The 20,466-nt window shown below is 46.9% G+C and overlaps 2 protein-coding genes across 3 annotated transcripts in view; one reads left to right on the forward strand and one right to left on the reverse strand.

The window, feature by feature from the left end:
- dock1 (dedicator of cytokinesis 1) overlaps positions 1 to 8,595 on the reverse strand; it is a 55,996-nt gene extending 47,401 nt beyond the window's left edge. The window contains exons 1-12 of the mRNA XM_086138036.1: positions 8,419 to 8,595; positions 4,312 to 4,395; positions 4,101 to 4,141; positions 3,951 to 4,006; positions 3,343 to 3,439; positions 3,122 to 3,270; positions 2,457 to 2,592; positions 2,151 to 2,308; positions 1,978 to 2,059; positions 1,505 to 1,640; positions 1,197 to 1,269; positions 26 to 105 (exon numbers count right to left, since the gene is read on the reverse strand). Coding sequence (XP_085994162.1) covers positions 26 to 105; positions 1,197 to 1,269; positions 1,505 to 1,640; positions 1,978 to 2,059; positions 2,151 to 2,308; positions 2,457 to 2,592; positions 3,122 to 3,270; positions 3,343 to 3,439; positions 3,951 to 4,006; positions 4,101 to 4,141; positions 4,312 to 4,395; positions 8,419 to 8,461 — 1,135 coding nt within the window. The 5' untranslated portion in view covers positions 8,462 to 8,595. The remainder of the gene's footprint in view (positions 1 to 25; positions 106 to 1,196; positions 1,270 to 1,504; positions 1,641 to 1,977; positions 2,060 to 2,150; positions 2,309 to 2,456; positions 2,593 to 3,121; positions 3,271 to 3,342; positions 3,440 to 3,950; positions 4,007 to 4,100; positions 4,142 to 4,311; positions 4,396 to 8,418) is intronic.
- Positions 8,596 to 10,686: 2,091 nt separating this feature from the next.
- Positions 10,687 to 20,413, forward strand: c19h10orf90 (chromosome 19 C10orf90 homolog). 2 transcript variants are annotated; one of them, XM_086138038.1, is made up of 12 exons: positions 10,687 to 11,383; positions 12,249 to 12,315; positions 13,747 to 13,817; positions 14,683 to 14,941; positions 15,033 to 15,725; positions 16,428 to 16,574; positions 16,818 to 16,933; positions 17,945 to 18,113; positions 18,892 to 18,940; positions 19,029 to 19,122; positions 19,608 to 19,670; positions 20,149 to 20,413. In XM_086138038.1, exons 1-11 carry the CDS (start codon positions 10,883 to 10,885, stop codon positions 19,644 to 19,646), a joined length of 2,205 nt encoding a protein of 734 aa, XP_085994164.1. In that variant the 5' UTR covers positions 10,687 to 10,882; the 3' UTR covers positions 19,647 to 19,670; positions 20,149 to 20,413. The 2 variants fall into 2 exon arrangements, with proteins under 2 accessions (XP_085994164.1, XP_085994163.1); XM_086138037.1 differs by having other exon boundaries at positions 19,608 to 20,413.
- Positions 20,414 to 20,466: the final 53 nt, after the last annotated feature.

A 20,466-nucleotide genomic window follows, 5' to 3' on the forward strand; every position in this document is an offset into this window, starting at 1 on the left:
CCAATCACACATCATGGGCGCTTACCTTGGCCCTTGTGGTTGACTTCTTTGGCCGTTATGACTTTGTTGATGACCATCTGCAGGAAGTCGCTCTCGCCGGCAACCCTGAATGAGTTAAAAAAACAAACAAACAGGAAATGGGCAATGAAAGACCCCCACAATTCCGCTCATTAGCAGTGAAGCAGAAATGATCGTTTCGGAAACAGCATCCAGTTGGCGTCGGTGGGTCTTCACAGATGGAAACTTCCTGGGCGATCAAAAAAAACCATGCTAATTATGTACTCGTCATTTGGCGTCATGTTTTCATAGCAGATGTGCCGGTGATGCTGAGAGAAACAAGTGTAATGGTGATAGCGAAGTGCGGGAAGTACTCAGGACACAATGTCAGACACACAAAATGTGGTAGCTTAACTCGTTGGAGCAAAATCTGGCGCCGCATAATCAAGAGAACAATGTCCCTCGCCAGATACTGAAGTGCTAATATAAAAACGAGTGTTGATGATTGTGGACAAAGGTGCTTTGTGTGCGGAGGTCAATGACTTTTCCTTTTTGGGTACTTTTGATGTCATGAGAGGGTTAGTCCTAAAATAAAGGATTTCGTCTTATTTCTGCTCATTTTATTTTCCATATTTTTATTCTGTGTAATTGTGCCAACGTTATTTAGTTTCCCTTCATCGAACTGGATCTTTACCTGCTGTTTTAAAACCACATTTATTCAGTTTCCCTTCATTAAATTGAATTTTACTCGCCGTTTTAAAACCGCGTCACAAAAAAGGATCACAGTAGAACTGAGTACTGGTAAACTGAATTAAGAGCTTAGCCATGGAATGAATTAAAGCAAGTCAAGGTAGCACTTTTTTCCTGATGCTTTGTCTGTTTAAACACATAAAGCACCTGCTTGTAGATGAGCTGTAATGAGCATAATTTATGCGGACGGATGAAATTCCGGGTCACCTGTTGGCCCCGTTGAAGCGTTTGCAATTATGCGGAAAATGGCGTTAAGCAAAAGGTTGCTCCGCCTGTCTGCGAGAGTGGCAGCCCGTTAATGAGATTGCCTTAATTGAGTCAGCGGGGGAAAGGAGAAACGCACGCCTCTTAAGGTCGGCGCTAATCAGGTGTCAAGGACTGGAGGGGGAACGGAATCGAAGGGGGGCGGCGCCGCGGCCGGCCACAGAATGATCGCGTTGTGCACTTACGGCTGGAACGGGATAAAGTGCTGCTTGTCCTCGTCATCCATTTTGCCCGTGATGATGTCAGTGACGTCCATGACTGCAGGGAGGAGGGACAAGGAGAGCATTATTGGAAAATTGGTGGGGCACAGACACAAAATGGCCTCAGAGTGGGGAAGCCGCGTTCATTTCGCACATCGTGTCCAGGGGTGATAATTATAATAATAATACAGTAGATGATACTTTGAATGTTTATTTGTCCCACTGCCCCGATCTATTAAAGGATAAGACATTTCGGGTAACCATCCTTTAAAGGACCGCACGGCGGGCTTCACCTGCCACGCCAAAGGGTCTCCTCAGGCCTGACGTCAGCTTCTTGGTGTTGTTATCGCGAAGCTCCATGCGGCCAACTCGCACGATCTGACACACAAAGCTGATCTTCTCGCGCTTCAGGTCTTCACTGCCTAAATCCTGAGAGGAAACAAATCGTCAAGCAGCAAAACCACCGCTGCCGCTCAACTGAGCAAAACAGCACAGCGGTGCAATGCAACTCACTTCACAATAAGCAGCAATTCAGCAAAGAGTTGCCACTCCCAGTGGACGTTTACAGTCAAACAAAGACAGCTATTCAAAACGTCCACATAAATAAATCAATAAAAATCCTTACGTTCCGTTTTATTGTGTCTGTTGGGTTTTGTAAAATAAAATATGGAGCGCTATTTTTCTAAAACACATGACAAATACATGTGCTGTTGTTTTGGGGAGGTTTGGAAACGCTGATCACATTCCAAGTTGAAAAGCAACTCACGGTGAAGACGGCACGCAGGTTGTGAAGCTGGTCGATGTTCTTCACCAGACCGGAGCTGGACCACTTAACCAGGTAGTTCTCGCTGCCAGAGAGAGAAAAAAAAAATCAATCAATAAAAATCAATCAATACCCCACGGCTCGCTCACTCAGCGTGTCCTCCTCGAGGGACTCACCTGATGAACTTGGACTCCACCGGGTCGTAGAGCGACATGAGCACCTCGGCATCCTCTCCGATCTTGCACACTACGTTCTTGAGCGTGACAAAGAGCGCAAACGCCGGCGTGGAGGCGAACTTGGCCTGCCGACTCAGGTCGATATTCTGCTTCTGCGACTGAAGGCAAAAAGAAGAATTTCCATTGAAACCGTTTTTTTAGGGCGGCTGGGTTGGCTTTTCAAATTTGGGTTTCAAATTAGGGTTTGAAGTCAGAGTTCGAGCTTCAAAGCATGGTTGCAGGTCTCCAGCCGGGATTTTGTTTCACCTTCTCCTCTTGGATGCGGTCCTGGATTTGCTTGGAAGCCGTCTCGTGAGCTCGAAACAGGTTGATGGTGCTTGTCAGCTCCGGGTCCAGAATGTTTCCGTCCTTGTCCCGAACCACCAGGTCCAGATCCAAGTACCTGGAAAAAAAAAAAAAAAAAGAATAGGATCAAATTCGCTCTCTCGTTACACATTCTTCCTTCGTAGAAATAAAAAAAATTGGTAGTGGGCGCCAAATATTCCACAAAAGGTGATTAAGAACGTCAGCACCCGATCCTTTTCCCTTCTGCGTCATTAATCCCAGCTACAGAAAAGTCCATTAATCTGTCACACTCTTCATGACCGTGTTGACTCTGACTAAATTTCCACCGCGTCTATTTTTTAATCAACTCACCTGTTGAAATATGAATGACAACCGGCATTCCATCCCCCTTCCGCGCAATTGACATCATTCTCGCGACATCATATTTTCCATTGGCACGTCACACATTCACACTTTATGGGTACTGAAGAAGGCTAAATCTTCATTTAAGCCATTCGGTTTTTATTTCTCAACCACTCCGCCTTGGTCAAATGATAAAGATGTTTTGTTTATTTGTTGTTGTTGTTTTTTTAACGAGTGGTGCTATCAAAGAAAGGTTTTAGAGAGGATAACAAGCAAATCCTCACTTGTTGCCATAGTCGATCTTGGACGTGACTTTCTGTTTGAGCTCGGAGAGTTCATCCTGCGGCAGCGTGCCCGAGAGGATTTGCGAACGCCATTCAATCAGGTCGTAGATCATGTCCCGGACCGAGTTGAACATTTCGCGTTTGTCTCCCTGCAAGCACCCCAAATTTCTGTCAACACACTCACGAGATTCATAGACCGACAAAAGAAAGTTGCCACTTACCACGTACAAATCGCGCCATATCGATGCCCACTCCCGCAGCGTTGTGGTGACTTCCTGCACCAGCGGCAGCTCAGTGGGAACGACCGTCTCCTTTTGCCTGCGGTGACCGAAGGCAAATACGATGGTTTACTCACAAATCGAAACAGAGCATGGTGACGGCTGTTCACAAGGAACCGCATGTCATAAAACGAAGGCAGTATTGTCTCTTTTTAAAATCGATTTTATTCATCGCTCGGGCCCCGAAATAAAATATTGCGTTGGCGCCATCCGGTGGCATCTTGGAACTATGTCGAAGTGAGGGAAAGTGCGAACCAATCTCCTCCACTTTTTACAGTATCTTGTGAGAAGGGGCAACTCATGCCAGGGACCCGAGTGCATCTCAAGGTTTACGATTAGCGAATTACAAAAAAAATAAAATAATTCTGCATCTCCACAATTGTGCACGACATCGTCCTGCGTCTTGGAACGTTTTCAGCAATGATCCTCCAACCTGTACAATGTCTCTGGAAGCAAATCTCTGAATTCATTTGAAAGGTCTCGAACCTGGCAGCCCAACAGGAAAGCAACGTTATTGCGCATTCACAGAAACGTGCTGCTCGAGTACTGACCCGCTGCCCTCGACAGTGGCCTCTTTCAAGTGGATGTAACAGGCGGGAAAGATGCCCTGCCAGAGTGGAACACAGGTCAGACAGGTCAATGCAAAACATGTACGGGTCAAGAACTGGGTCAGAACTTGACAGTATTAACCCGACGCTCACCTTTCTGGATTTCCTCCTCAGCCGATGCCCTCGGTACCAGTCTGCAAGGGAAAAAAAAGAAAAGACAAGAGAACATACACAAATAGGAAATGCATGGCAAGTATGGTGAAGAATACAGGAACCCATGGAGAATTTTTACAGCGAATGAGAAGTTTTGACAGATTGTACTTCCCTATATCGAGAAAACGTCAGATGAGATTAAGATTCTTACGTTCATGTGTCTCCAGTATGTGCACCGTGTCTCCAATCTGCAGCGACAGCTCCTCCTCTCCGCGGGCATCGTAGTTGTAGATGGCTGAAAAAGACCAGAGGGAGTCTTACAAGGAGGAACTGGCGTGTGTTTACAACGTCCGCCCACGTCGGCTAACGCTGACGCCGACATCATCAACAGGCGGCGGGAAAGACCAAAACATTGGAGGCGGTGTGAGACTAAGCAGTTGCGTATTTCAATTAGCCTCGTGTGTCAGGTTGCCATCAATAAATACACGCCAGTGTTTTTTTCTGTGGCCTCAAAGAACCCAACCAGGCCCGAGAATTCACCAGAGCCACTTGCTGACACGTGAACAAAGACCCGCGCTACCAGCGGGAAACGCACGCGGTTTGTTTCAAGTACACAAAAGGTACCGACGTGGGGCAAAGGCCGTGAAATAAAACAAAAACAAACAAAAAAAACAGAACAGGGGTTCGGTCACTTTACAACAGGGAGCGCTCCATTATGCCATTGCTAATGGCAGGAAATGCCTGTGTGTTTATTTTTAAGCGGGCCCGCATGCTCTGTCGAAATATCCCATGTCCCAGCTTTGGTCGACCTCTGACTTGTGATCACCTCATTTTGTTTGTAAGTTTTTGCTTGGAACATCCCATGACAAAAATCAAACATACGTTTTAGGGACGCTTTGAGGTTGGCAGAGGTGATGATAGAATTCGGTAAAGCACGTGGGGCGGCGTCTTTACAAAGCCGTCAATGCAGATGAAGAGTCTTCGGCCTCGTCTTGAGATCTGCGGTCGACTTGAAGTGCGTTTGCTTTGGAATGGATGAGTCACCGAGAAAGAGTTGCAAAAGCACGACTATTTAAAGGTCGCAGGTTCGCACCGCAGCTTGCTCAAAAGTTAAAGCGGGAGTCTGCAAATTTCAGAGTTGGTGTGCAACCCTCCGTTTTATTTTCTTTTTTGGACAACTTGCCAAAATGATACATAGTTCATCTTCCTGCGCAGGATCATATTTCCTTCGGCCTTTACTGGAAGCTCTCCATCCATTGTGATTTGTTTAATATCTCAAGCGACATTTCCTCTTCGCTTGTGTGCGATCAGAAGAGGGGGTGGGGGGTGGGGGGGTCAGTAGGAAGCTTTTCTCCCTCTCGCTATACTCACACATTTTAGCCCAATCATGCCAACACTTTCATAAAAACGTCTTCAAGGGGCCATTGTTTATAATTGGCTCAAGAGGAGATGGGGGGCGGGGGGGTGGTGACTTCCTGTTGAGATTTCCTCGACTGCAAAAGAGCGGCCTTGAGCTCCAGACTGAAAGTGCTCATTAAGCACCATCAGCGACAGACTCGAAAGTAATTTGGCTTTCCCGCCGCCCTCGTGCATGTACTGTTCGCCGAAACCCATACGTAGGTGTTGTTCCGCATTCGCGAGTGGAGTTGGCTAAATGGCTGCAAACAGCAGGTTACTCACAAAGAAACGTAGATCATCTGGACCATAACTGAGGACTCTGCGTACACGACCCAAATTATTTTACCAGGGACCCAAACAGTGACTGACAGCGCCATGGAAAACATGGGACAAACGCAACAATAACAAGGACTTAAGTTGATGTTGACAGTATGACCCCAATTGCCCAAGAGATGCTGAGCCTGTTGATTTGCGAATAAATAAGAGGCAACCTCCTTTCAAAGAGCTTTGGGGACTTTCACAACAAGCGCTGATAGACAGCCTTGAAGTGTCGGACTTGTGAGATTAGTTCTTGGTGCGCTGAAGAAGACGGGTTGTCCAATGTCGAAGCCCCCGTTGGCTTGCGAGCAAAACTCTGATAGATTAAAGCGTTGCTGGGGGGGCGGTTGCGAGCACTTCATGTCCAAAAGTTTGTCGTTAACCTTTTAACAAACTTTGCAAGCTTGTGTGAGACCCAAACTTTCGAGAGTCACACGAGCTTGCATGAGTGTCTCGTAGGGTCAATTTCATCAAGGAATTTTATCAAAATGGGTGTGAAACCTTTTTTCTGTGGTTTTCCAAGGTGACATTATTTTGTCAATTATTGGCAAAGAAAATAAAAAAAAGAGAGTATCAGGCGAAACTTGGGGGCTGGTGAGGGGGGTTCCACTTTCACGCCACCAGCCGCCTAATAGAAGTTGACAGTCGAGCGGCTCTGCTGCATTATTGTCACCAAGGCCCGTCTAAATTATGTAATGATGCCGGTCGACGTGGTTGAACTGCGTTTCACACCGACACCGCGCACGCCATTGGACCATCTGTCAAGTCGGCAATAGAAGCGCGGCGGGGGCACCTCGGCAGACAATGTTAGGCCTGTTTGGATCAATACCGGCAGGGGAGCGGAGGGGGGAGCGTGATACACTGCCACACAGGTTCCACTGCATCTTTGGCAGCCTTTGTCCAAAAGGAGAAGGAGTGCTAGCCAGTCTCTTGAGTCGCCCCAAAGTTAAGCCCCCTTGACGCCACCTGTCAAAGTCGCTGCTCTGTTAAAACGGCACAGACATGGAACCGGGAGACAAGTCGCCCAGGAGTTAAACACCTGATGCATCCTTCTCCTTCATGGGTCGGTTATTAGTTTGAAGGTATAACACAGTTTAATTTTTTTTAAAAACAAAACAGTAATATGAGCTGCTTTTTTGGGGAAGTCGTGAGTGCGGGCAAAATGAAACGACCCCTGAGCCCGTGCCCTTGTTGGTGTGAGCAGTTAGTGAGTGAGAGCTACAATTATTCCTCATTCACGTCCCCCCAAAATCCTATTATTGCACTATTACCAACCGCGGTGGTGTCATGATAAAAGAAGAAGTGTCTCAAAGGCGGTCGCGAACAGTAACGGGCATCACGGTGAAATGTGGGATGCCGAGACAGCCTTCCCCATATTTATTGGACCTGAAACGGACGGTGAGAGGAGGGCAAACGTCACATCCGTCATGAGAAGCAGGTCAGAGCTGATGATTTAAGACGCATGGCTCGAACGGTAGCAGTAAGGGTTTAATGACGAACATATTTGGCAGCCACCCGCATCTAAGATTGTTTGCCTTGGGTGAAGGGCGACTTGTGACTTACGGTCGCGACATCGCTCGGCTGTGTCACCGGCTGTTCCAAATGAGCGCCGTCTGCGGGGCAGACAACCGCAACCACCAATCGGAAACACTAATCCAATCTTTCAACGATGAGACCGCCAACCAATACCGACTCAGAGATGCTAACCTACAGGAATTCACTTCCAGAACATTTTTTTCCCCCTGAATGTTCATATATTTTTAAAATTAAGTCAAGGTAATTATCACAAGACAGTTACTGCAGGAAATTTATTTCTGCGTACTGCTGTTTATATTGGAAGAGAATCAGTGGACACTGATGACAGAAACTTTTCATCACCAATTTGTGGGTATAAAAGTGGACAAAATGCTGATCTATATGAAATGCTGAATAACGTGCAAATCAATGATGAGATACATTCTTCACTGACTTCAGTGTGTTTCAAAAAGATGACGAATTTTAAAGTGGCCTTTTCCTCCTTGCATTTTTTTGTATGCGGCCCGCAAACGAAGAGGTTTGGACTCCCCTGATTTAGAATGTCATTTGTGACACATTCCAGGTATTGAGCTAATCCTGGAGTGATTTATCACATTAGCATGGACGTAACAACACACCTACCTTGTCGAGGGACGTGAAGTAAAGTGGAACAGTGAAGTCAGACCGCTCAATTATAAAAGAGACGTAGTAAAAAAAAGCAGAAATGAGCCAAAGTTTGCATTGTAAAAAGTTGCCTCCGCAAAGCTCAAGTGGAAGAGTTTGGAAGCGGAGCGAGGTCGTGATTCAGGCCCCTCTCGTCCGTCCGCACAGGAAACAGCAACCGAGGCGCGCCTCGGAACAATTCCCAGCGTCTTCACCGCCACTGCCACCGCGCAAAAGCAGACTCATTTTCAGCCATTCCGCTTCAAAACTTCTCCTTCCAGTCTCCGAACTGGAAGGAGAAGCCGGAGAGTAGCGGTCGTGTTCGGCTTCACCGTCCCTTCTGTTCCCCTCCCTTCCCAAACTTGTTCTATGTGAGAGCTAAACGGCGCTAACGATGGAGTTGCTGCTTTTGATTTGTACTTACCAACGCCGTACTTTTCCTTCTTGGTGGGCACCCAACGAGACATCCTCCGACCTCCTTCCCCCGTTTCCACGAGGCCTCACAACCGAGACCCCGTCGCTCGCAAAACGCCCGACTTTTGCCTCACTTTCCGCAGAGAGTTGAGCAGCTACTCCGGGTCGCCATGTTTTTTTTTCCGCCGCTGACTCTTCCACTAGAGGGAACCACGGGAACTTTTTCAAAACTTTTTTTCCCCACCTAGCCGGGAAGGATCCTAAAAGCACCAAGCGGCGAAAACCAGGTGAATATTTCTTAATTTTTCTGTCATTAAGCACACATCACTCCTTTTGACTCCATTCAACAGCATTACCGGAAATTGGTTTGGTCATGCGGTCAACTAGTCAATCACGTAACTGTAATACTTATGAATTGGCGTTTTATTTTAAAAATGAACCTGCAGTTCTCCATTAATTTCAGCGGGTTCTAACATATTAAAGTATAGATATTTTTAAAATTCTTTAATTGGAAAAAACAAAAGCGATCCAGCAGGTGCGTTTACGTAGACCAATGGAGTCGCTTTTCGTCCGATTGCCTCTTGTTGATAGGCAGACTTTGAGGTGCAACCATTTCAATCACTTTATTTAAACTTTTTTGTTTTATATTGAATCAAATCTATGGTACATCAATAATGTATGGGTTATTACATAAATTATCTTATTCTAAACATTTGAAATCACATTTTAGCGTGCGAGCAGGTGTAGCATATAAACCAATTGAATCACTCTAATCTTTCAACGTGGGTTTTTTTCTCACTTGTTGCTAGGCAGAATTTGAGTTGCACTTCAAAATTTAACAGTGTGATAAGGTCAGGTAGGGTGGTTTTATATTCAAACAAATAGATGTTCTGTCACAAAAGGCTGTATCGGGCCAAGTATAAAAACATACAAACCTAAAGAAGATAAACAAACGTTCACCTTATTGTTACCCATCATCTGCATATACCTGATTTATTGATTTTTGTTGTTGTTATTCTTCAATTAAAAATCTTGAAACTGTAATAAATTCTTCTACCACGGGCCTAAGTTTCTCAACAAACGGTTATGTAGTTTATTGTGGAACAATGATCACGAGACATAAAAATCCCCAACTGTTGGTAGACAAATACAGTGTGCGATTAAATTGTGCGGTTTTAAGGTACTCCACCACATCACCAGTGTTCATTTGCTGTTTATGCGCACATTACGTTCTCATGCTGTGTGAGGGCTCTCTCAATTATGCCCCTCCCGCCTCACCCACACCCCAGATGGCTAATGTTTTTAGGGGTGCTTGTATTCCCTCGTAAAACAATATACAAGCTTTATGCACTGTTGGGAGGAGAGAAAACATGCAAAGACAACAGCTTTACGGTGGTTCATATACGAGAGGAGATTAATTAAAGCAGTAAAATATATTTACACCACCAAAAGTCATTATAAAACGCACCTATACTGAACGTGTCTATGAAAATGGCAATTTCTTACTGTTTTACTGTGAGATTATTTTATGTCACGTAGTTATTGGTGCAATGAGAGCCATCTTTTAAAGTGAAGTTTATGACTGATAATTAAAACCCTTTTTTTTAAATGTTGTTTTATGTTATTGTTTTAGTTTTGCTACATCAGCTCTTTTGATATGACACTGACATTCCCAAACATGTACAAAGAAACAAAAGTGCCCTCTGGAAAATTTGCATTCCTCTTTCGGTCCCTTGTGAAGCAACAAATTTCATTACACATCAAAGTGAAAAACAATTTCTTGGATTTTTTTTTTGTTTGTTTTTTAAGATAATCTTGACGCCGTCAGCCTTTCATGCACTGAGGCGCGCCACGTGCATCCCTGTTGACTCTTCCGACAGCTTTGCGAGGGTCACATGGTACAGACAGAAGCTGCAGGACAAACGAGCCTCATCATCATCTGCCGATCACAAGATCCCTGGGACGGGCCCAAATGGAGGGGGGTCTACAAAGAAGGGGGGTGGGGGGTGCATTTTTTTGCTGTTAGGAAAGTATAGCATAACATTTATAGTCGTATCATCTGGGACGTTATCTTCATGTGGCATATCTGGCAATCCAAATGTTTCATGAGAACACAGATTGACGGATTCAAAAAAGTGTTACAAAATCATTATTTGGTTTGTTCTGGGATCAACAAGTGTTTGTTTTCTCCACAAACTACCCCACCCCCCCTTCTTGGATCTTGCCATCTCCCTCCCTTGTGCTCAGTAACGCCTTTGTTCGGCTGAGCACCCCTCACACTACATGCCTTGACTGGAGACGGCGCCCTGTGGCATCTCGTTGTTTGAAGACCATGTACATCTAACGTCCAAAGTTGGGCGCGAGCGAAAAAAAAAGAGTGTCCACTCGCGGTAAAAGAGTGCCTCCGCTGTAAAAGTCTTTGATCACAGCCTGAAACCGGAGAACTCGGCGTCGTTACCTGAGCCGCTGAACGGATGACTCTCCGAAGGCCAGCTGCTCACCTGCCGATGGGCTGGCGGAGATCCGGAGATGAGTCCCGCTGGGAGACGCAGAGCTCCAAGGGGGAGAGTTTCTCCCGACGAGCCGCTCGGCCTCGGAGCGCCATCGAGGGCAGCCAGCTGGACGGCTGGCTCCAGCAACTCCACAGAATGCAGGGCGGCAGCCGTGGGAGAGAACCAAGCCGTGAAAGACCGTACCGGACTCCCTCCTTCGGCGGGGTCTCGTCGTCCTGCGGCAACTTGACGAGAAGTTCTGCGGGCAGCCCGGAGTCCCTCCAAAGTGAGTTCTTTGTCCCCGTGGGGCGCACGGGGAATCTGGAAAGGGTTCATATTTCGCAGACGCCCAAAAAGGAGCAGTCCCAACTCAGTGATGTTGCGCCGGTGAAAAGCGGGTGGCTCCCGATTCAAGGAAGAGTGATGAAGGAGGAAGATTCGCAGGACCGAAGAAAAAATGCTTCGGCACACTCTGCTGCCCAGGTGAGGCAATAGGCACCTCACGTCCAACTGACTCGACTTTTTCATCCAGTGACTCCTACTGTTGCCATGTTTTTGACGATACGCAATGTCCAAAGGTGATGGCGGTATCCTGGTTTCTGACAGATTTGAAGTGGTACCTTGATTCAAGAGTATTTTGTCTTTGCGGTAGTATTAAGCACGTCATTGTCAAGATTCAGCCCCGGAGGATTTGCTACTGTAATCCTCACCGGCTTTGTGGACTCTCAGGTTTGCAAGTCTCAAGGTAACATTGCAAAGTGGGGACTAAAAAGAAAGAGAGTGCCACAGGGAGCTGTTTCTCGTGAAGTCTTGGTGGGCACCCCCCTCCACCCCCGGCTGCAACACATCCTTTTGAAAAGAGCTTACTGCGCATTATTTCTTAAGGTTTACGACTGCTGTGGAGCTACGGCGCGAGAGTTTGCGCTCGAAGCCCTGAGAAAAAGCCACTTCATGTGCAGCAAATTCTTTCGGCGCCTTACCCAGTGTGTGACTTTGCAACTGATCGGTTGCTTTTCACAAACTAACGGACTGGCCTCTTCTGCCGGACAACGGCAACATTTGCCCTGTGACTCAGGTAGTCACAGGTGAATCAGAGTTTGAAATACCTTTTATTTATTCTGGTATCCTTGGGAGCACTCGTGACCTTTGACCTCCACCAAGTGTGAAAGCTTGATTGTCGAACATGCTCAGGTTCCTTCGGCCACACTCTTTACGCAGTTGAACTGAATCCGACAGATGTTTTGACTTCACCAAGTGTGTTGTAAATGATGCTGTGACAGATGACGGCGCGTCATACCGCAAAGTGCGTTTGACTGCGGCTAATTCCTTTTTCAACTTTGATCTATAGGTGAAACTGAAACAACCTATCACGCCGACGTTTCTGAAGAGTCGAGGAGCGGTCAGCCTGCACCAAGGTTTGTGCTCATCCCGCTCCCGGAACAGGAACGTAGTTCAAGGCTGATGAAAAATAATCACGTTCGTTTGGAGAGCGGCTGCTGCCCATTGCGATGTCACGATCACTCTGGCGGGATTGCCTTTGAAGGAGAGGAGGCTTTTTCAGCCCGGAAAATACGACCAAAAAAGAGATGCGGCGGAAAGATAAGACGAGATGTCGACTGATTGGAGTAGGGGCCCTCTCGCCACTAATCTTTGAGCATGGCAGTCCGTCACTCGGCCGCCTTTATCCCAGGTTTGATCCCTCAACCCCCTTCCTTGTTTATACATCGATTATCCCGTCAAGACCCCCGGAACCTCTCGCAGGAATCAAAGTAATCCATCCTGGGCGACCGGGAATACGGATATAAGCACAGTTGAAAGAAGATAATCAATAGCGAGGAGGTGAATAACAGGTTTGGCCTCCTCAAAGCTAGTTGATGATGTGCACGATATCAGCCTAGCTGTCATTTTGCTTTTCGCGCTCTGATCCGAATGCAGACAAAGGAATTGCCTCATCGAAATCTCCCATCGTCCAAACTTGACAACTGCCTGACGGTAATGAGCAAATGACGGCCACCGAGATAAGGCTTCAGGTTTGCTGGCCAATTTTCACCCGTGCGCCGCCCACGTTCTGTTTAGCTAAAGCTTAACGGGCCGTCAGTGTGAGGAATAGATTGGGAGGATGGGCACTAACGCCGCTGGAGTCATGACAAGATTCTCTAGGAGGCACAAATTAGTCTGCTGCATTTTTTTTTTTTTGCAAGGGCGATTGGTGTGGGGGGTGGGTTGGTTTTGCTGCCGAGACGCAAATGAGACATCGGGTGAGTCAGCTGGAACGCGGTGAGGCACTTTCTCGTCTGGCAGCATCACGGAAAACACATTATTTGTGTTTTTCTTGCCGCAATCACATGGTGCAAAAGTGGTGCCATTTTCAAAAGTTGTCTCCCGCCGGAATGAGAATGGCTGCAGATCATCTCCAAAGCAAACTAAACGAGGCTATGGGGTGAGGGGTTGGGGGTGGGGGGTTATCTCCCCCCCAAATTGTCGCCATGGCAACAGAGGCAGCAGCAGATGGAAATACGACGCTCTCAAGTAAATCTTTACAAGTCGGATTTTATGTGGGACAAATCACAATTCGAGATTTTAACGCTGCACTTTTTAAAAAAATGAATTGACCCAAAAAGTTACCTGCAATTATTTTGCTGACCCCAGTATGAGAAACGCTACTCGAAAGAGCGTCACGGGGTCGATGCTGCGTTCACTTTTCCAAGCTAACATCCATTATTGACAGTGTCAACACTGTCACTGTGGAGTGCGAGGTAAGACAAATATATGTGCGCATGTGTCAGACCGGGAAGGAGAAGTACACGTTGTAACCATTTGTTTTGCCTTGACACACTCTGTCGTAGAGGGCCAAGCGGAGAGGAGTCGGCACGGGACGTGGCGGACCCCCGACCGGTCGTCACCTGTCATCAAACAGGTACCTGACACCCATGTGTGCATTTTTTGACCACTGTCAATGAGGATTGTGGAAAACTACTGAAAAACGTGCTTGGTGGACACGAACTTTGCTTTAAAAAAAAGTCCAAGCTTTAGCTTTTTGGAGGCCCCCAAGTTTAGAACGTGTCACGTAGACTAGTGGGTTGTTTGGTAAGTAGACCAAGATCAATAAAGTTGTCGCGTGATTAGAGTGGCGGTCTGAGCCCAAAAAATATATCTTAGTTGTTGCAGTATGAGAGGTTTCGTTGCTCGGTATCGAAATACCGTATTGCAATACCCGGTTCTGTAGTTTTCCTGGTTTGTAACGCCCCGCCATTTTTTTACTGTTCCCGTTCCTGCTGAAATATTAGATCCGAACCAAGCTGTGCATTTGTTTTAGTCCAACAAGTGTCGTACAAGAGGCAAAAAGCCTCTACAAGCCAGGACACGGTGCATCAGTAATTCCTTCGTGCTCGATAAACGGTGTCAGAGGCCTCTGAAGACGTGCCGCTCTTTTGCTTTCTGGCCTCTTTATTGAGCCTGGAGTCTCATTGTTATTCTGCGAGGGATGAGGCGCAGACGCCGTGTGCTGCATCGGTCTCGCTCGCTGCCTCCGTAGCTGGCGGGGCATCGAGTGTGTCGAGCCCGGAGTCATCTGACTGTAGAATCAACAGCAAAAACCCCGAAGGAAGGCAAGGCAGCTGAGCCGCTCTTTAGAATAGCAGTCACGCTGTCAAGACCTCACGCTTAATAAATGAAACGAGGGTCATTTTCTGCGGGGGGAGGGCGGCTTGTGTTACATGACATCAAGACATGGGTGGCATCGGCGTTCTGAAACTGGTTTTCATCTCCAATCTCATCTTCAGGTGTTAGGCAAGCAAAGCTGCGCTGCTCATGAGCAGGGAAGGACTGGAATCTGGAAAGCACTGAGAAGAGGCTGGAATAGTAACAGGGTGTCAGGGACTCAGTCCGGTCAACCCCCGACGGAGATCCTTTCAGACCCACATCAGGTTTCACCTCTTGTAAGAAGAACCAGAGTAGAAGATCCCCCGCGGAGTCCTGTGAGAACTTTAATCGAGTATGGCCGACCTGACTCTGTGCAACATGGGTACTGTCGTTCTCCTGGTAAGTAGCCGCTCTTCCACTTTAAAAACAAACAAACATTCATTGTGTGTCAATCGCTGTTCACGTTCCTGTTCAAATATTCTGCCCGTAGACCCCCACAGGAAGCCAACCAGAGTCGAGGAACCCCCGATATGTCATCCACTGACGACTTCCCCTCAGTCCAAGGTGCCTGATCCGTCCCGCGGGGCGAGTGGCGCTCCGTACAGGCGCCACAGCTTACAGCCGCAACACATCCAGACCACGTCCACGCCCGCCACCCTCATCCCCCGTACCAAAGTGGGATTCTCATCCATCACCATCTGCAGCCGGAAAGTCAGCCGCTCGGCCAGTCTGACCGCGTCAGACAGGCCTCAAACCGCCAACCCTCAGCCCGCCGATCCCATGGACCAGAGGAAGGCCACCATCGTCAAAGTAACCGAGCAGAGGACCACCGTCAGCTCCGCCCCCGTGTTCCTACGGAGAAAGCCCGCAATCATCAAAGTGATCGAGCATAAGGAGAGCTACAGTCCAGGGACTCCGAGCAGGAACCGCTTCGGAGCGGATGGCAAGGAAAACGAGACCTGGAGGCAACTGGAAAGTCCGACTCGTGTCGGGGCTGGAAAAACGTCTCGAGTACAAAATGGTGAATCTACTCCTGCTGAGTTTGCTGCACAAGAACCAGAGGGACCGGTTGTCAGAAAATGGAGCTTGGGACTCCCTCAGGAGACCCCAAAGAAAGCCCACCGGGAGGCGTTTGCCGCCCGATGGAGCTCAACTCCATGCCTCACCCTCATTCAAACTCCGGGTAGGTTTGACAGGCTTCTTTGGATCAGCACTTCTTTTCTATGCATGTTCAAAGGCTGCCAAAGCCTAAAAATACCGCCGCTTTGTGCCGCTGTTAAACACTCCAGGGCCCGAATTCTTGAACTATCGCACTGACTCCATTTCATCCCCCCCCTCCTTGAGAACAAGCGCTGTAGAAAACTGATGGATGGAAATCAAAGTGGCCTAAACCGACCATCGCTTTTCGGTTGTCATCTCAAAATCCGCTGTGTAATTTTCCTCTGAGATGTTAAACAAATCCAAATATTGCTACTTCATGACGGTCCTCGCTCGTGTCCTTGAGGGGGAAAAGATGTTAGTCAGCATGATGTCCTCGCACCAACAAATTTGTTTGATTATGCAAACGAAGCCAGCGAGTGAGCGTGTTGCTCGTTCACAATGCGCAGTGAATAAAATATTCCTTCAGCGCACCATCGGATATATCAACGTGGCCAAAAAGAAGCCTCGGTGCTGTTCATGAGAAGCCGAGGCTGTTATTTAACTTAGTGAGTGCGTTCATGAAGAACTGATGTTGGTTACTGACCAACCAAAAATGCACCCAAAGAAGGAAAAAAAAAACCCAAATCATAAAAAAAAAAAGAGAGTCCACTTGAACGAGGCCTACAAATTGCAAAATGTAAATTCCAGAGTGAGTGTTTTTTATCGGCTTTTGCTTGCCTTGCAGACCCTCACCAGTCTCCGGAGGAAGTCCTGGCCCTAAACGCGGCCGCCATCATCGCGAACATCAAACTCCAGCGGCAGCTCAGTCAGAAGAAACCAGCGGCTTGCGATTCGGAGGGGGATCCCGCCGCCTCCCCGCAGGGAGATTCAGGTGCTCTTATTACTCCTCAAATGTAATAATCACTTCCCGCCTTGATTAAACATCGATCTCGGTCACAATGACCTGAAATTGTTGCAAGCGCCGCAGTTTTGCTTCCAGAGCCGGCACCTTTGATTGAATGCGACACCTGGGGACGGCTCGCGGGGGTGTGGAACGACGCCATCCGCACCCGCCGGCCGTGTGTAAATGAAAGTCAAAAGAATGTGCTTCTCTCTGCCTCGGCGGCGGCGTCAGTCAGGGCACGGTGCGCACAGGCTCACAGCAACGTTCCTACCCGGGACGAGCCTTGCCCTGAACCTGCACCTCCCACTCTCGACCTTCAAAAATCCCGTCCCACTGTTTCTCTCCAGGTGAGAAAATCCTAAAAACATGTTTTGGGTCATTTTGGCTATTTTTAGGGGTCTTTCCAAATTGAACTGGTCCAGGAGATTTTGTCTAACTGCGTCTAAATTTCAACATAGACTCGCTGATTTACAAGGAGGCATATGGAGCAGGGAATCAAATTTCAATGACTCGCCATCAAACACAATGTTTCACTATCACGCTGATAGCTACATGCTAGGGCAGTGTTTTCTGAATTTTTGTGAGAAAAAGGCCCACATTGTTTTCAGACAGATTTGAAAAAATGAACAGGACCCAAGTTGCACAGGATACTGGTACTACAAAAGATACTGCAATACCATGGGTTTTTTTTTGGGACCGGTACTTCTCTGCTCAGTTTGGTAGTTACCTAAGAATCTCCATCTTTCATTGAGCTTCTGTGGACCTAAACAGTGACGGTTTTCTAGTATCTAGTAGTGTTTTTGTTTCAAAATGTTTGACATTTTCTTTCGTTTTGTGCTGAGGCCAAAGTCGCGTCCAACAGAAAAATGTTACGTTGGCGCCCTCTTGTGGTATCCTAGCAAGTCACAGTGAGGGGAACAGCTTCGCTTTGTCACGCCATATCGCCCCTAATGGCACAGAAAATATATGCTTTGCTGCCGTTTTGTGGGAGCTATAGGCAATTACATTAAAAGCCAACCAAAACGTGTCTTTCCAAAGAACAAAACATTGGAAAGAGAAACATGTAGTAGTAGTAGTAGTAGATTTTATTTATAAGCGCCTTTCAAGACACCCAAGGACACTTTACAATAACAAAAAACACAAAACAATATGGGTTGAGCAGCGGCAGCCAAAACGCGCCAGCGTTCACTGTGCCGCTATTATGCTCATTCTCGATGTTTTTCATTATCCCCAAAATGGAATCACGGGTTATTCAGAGACTTCCTCTGTGGGAAATATCTCGAGGCTATGTGAACTTAGCATGCTCGGAAGCAGCTTTTATCACGGGGAAAAGAAAAATAAGATTTGGATGTGTGCAGGAAGCCCTGCTGAAGTCCAGGCCACGCTTCATCGCACGCTCGCAGGAGCGCGTGCAAAAGATGGCGAGGAGGGCCCAGGAAAGGAAAGAGCGCTCCAGGGCAGGAGCCTCGCAAACGCTTGCCCCTCGCACCCCCAGAGGAGCTCACCAACAGGCTCGCTCCATCAACGGTAAGAGGAGCAAATTGGACAGTTACTAAAAAAAAAAAATGGACACCATAATTGGAACTAACTCATTAATATGCCATGCAGCTTGGAAATACTCTGATTGACTTATGTGTTAGGTAAGAAAAGCACAATTTGCATAAAAGCACCTGTTTTGATGTATGTTACGTATTTTTATCATGTATATTTTATGGGGTAAACCATCCAGCTATGATCAAGCATTTCCAGTAAAGATGTACTTACTGCGGCGGCCCGGTAGTCCAGTGGTTAGCACGTCGGCTTCACAGTGCAGAGGTACCGGGTTCAATTCCAGCTCCGGCCTCCCTGTGTGGAGTTTGCATGTTCTCCCCGGGCCTGTGTGGGTTTTCTCCGGGTGCTCCGGTTTCCTCCCACATTCCAAAAACATGCATGGCAGGCTGATTGGACGCTCTAAATTGTCCCTAGGTGTGAGTGTGGGCGTGAATGGTTGTTCGTCTCTGTGTGCCCTGCGATTGGCTGGCAACTGATTCAGGGTGTCCCCGCCTACTGCCCGAAGACGGCTGGGATAGGCTCCAGCACCCCCCGCGACCCTAGTGAGGATCAAGCGGTTCGGAAAATGGATGGATGGATGGATGTACTTACTGCCGTCTTGTGGTCATTGGGGAATACTACAACAGTACCATTTCTCGGAGCGCATTTTTTTACACCGTTTGGTGCATTTTGTTCACATTTTTAGACCGTTACACGAATATTTGAAGATTTTCGTACATTCAACGAATGTATAAATGTTTTTCTTTTTTTCTAGAAAATCTGTCAAAATCCAGAGAGGGATCCAAGGAGCTCAAATCAAATCGGTCAGGAATTTGTGATGTATGCATTAAATATGAAGGTAATATTATGTTGGAAAAAACGTTGCCTTTTTTCCCATTTCCTTTATGGCAGGCCACTAACAGAAGTGAAGAAGCGCAAAGAGGAAGCAAAGAAGAAGAAGGAGGCCTGTTTGACCAACAGACAGCGCGTGGAGCTTTTCAAAAAGGTACCGTACACCTACTGTACACAGACGTGTGGTTCTAAAATATTTGTGTTTTGGGATAGTATATTTGTTTTGTTATTTTTAAGGATTCGATGGTTTTAAAAATTGTAATGTTTGTGTATTTTCTTTTTTTTCCACTAGAGAGTAGTGTTGCCTCATATTTGCCAGTCTCGAATGCCACAAAGCCATTTTTGTTTGTCGAAACAATGCTCCTATTTGTGTGGTCGTCATTAATTTGAGCGTCTGCTACGTAGCATCACAAGTATTATAAACAACCGATGAGATTTATGAGTTTTGACTTCCTGCCCCTCCACGATGTGTCCTATTTTGTCCACATTGCAACAAAGGTGTCCATTCTTGTGGCTGGGGATGTGTTGAGAGTTGCTTCAAGGCAAATCTCTTGCTCTCTTTTTTTTTGGGGGGGGGCACGAGTGTATCTAATTTTATATCTGGTATTGCTCCACGTGTTCATATTTTCTGTTTTTCAGAAACTTTTGGATCAGATTCTCCACAGGAGCAGCAACTGAATGGGAACTGACGGGATTTTCTATGTATGTACATTTTTGTATCGGTGATTTTCATTGTTGTTGCGTGGCAGATGATCAAATCCTGGCCAACAAATCAACCATTGCTGTGCTCCCGTGGTGGTGCAAAGCAGACGGCCATCCCGTGGCGGCGGTACCAAGCTATTAAGTGGCAAGATGGCCGAATGTGACCTCTCTGCTACATTTTAATGAAGAGCAACCGGTTAGAATGGTGTCTTTGTCCCAGTGCACACTGGCTGTTTCTTACAGAGCTCAGCCAAAGTACATGAGTATGTCTCAGAACCACAGCTGAGATATTGAGACCAAAAATGGACTAACTCACTTTGCAGATAAGTGCAAAAATAAAGTGAAGGCAGGCATCGGACGAATACTGGTCTAAATCAAGGTTAAGTTCTAATTATTGACATAGAGGGTGCGATCCTTTATTGCACTGAACACTTTTCCTGATTCATTCATCTGACATTGTGCCACTCTCATTTCCAAGATGGCCCCACCCAAGAATCCGGCTTCAGCTCCCCAAAAGCATGCCAGAAAGTCACAGATTGAAGGCTCAAAAAGAAATTGAAGTACAGTATTGCTGCTTCAGTCTGGGTGCTAATGCATCTGGATGTTAGTAGGCTACTCTCCATAACTAAAAATAAAAATTGTAAGTCAAGTCATTAAGGTGGCACTGTCCAACTCAAGTTTAGTTCACTTATTTGTTATTCATTGGATATGTAAACTAATTAATTAAAGATACTTTTCCTTGTCATGGTCTTGCTTTCTTATTTTGGGGGGCGGGGGGGCGAGGGGGTGGATATTT

This window comes from Hippocampus guttulatus, chromosome 19, assembly GCF_054856545.1.
Source record: "Hippocampus guttulatus isolate MCC_2025c chromosome 19, RoL_Hgut_1.0, whole genome shotgun sequence".
Classification (NCBI taxonomy): Eukaryota; Metazoa; Chordata; class Actinopteri; order Syngnathiformes; family Syngnathidae; genus Hippocampus; species Hippocampus guttulatus.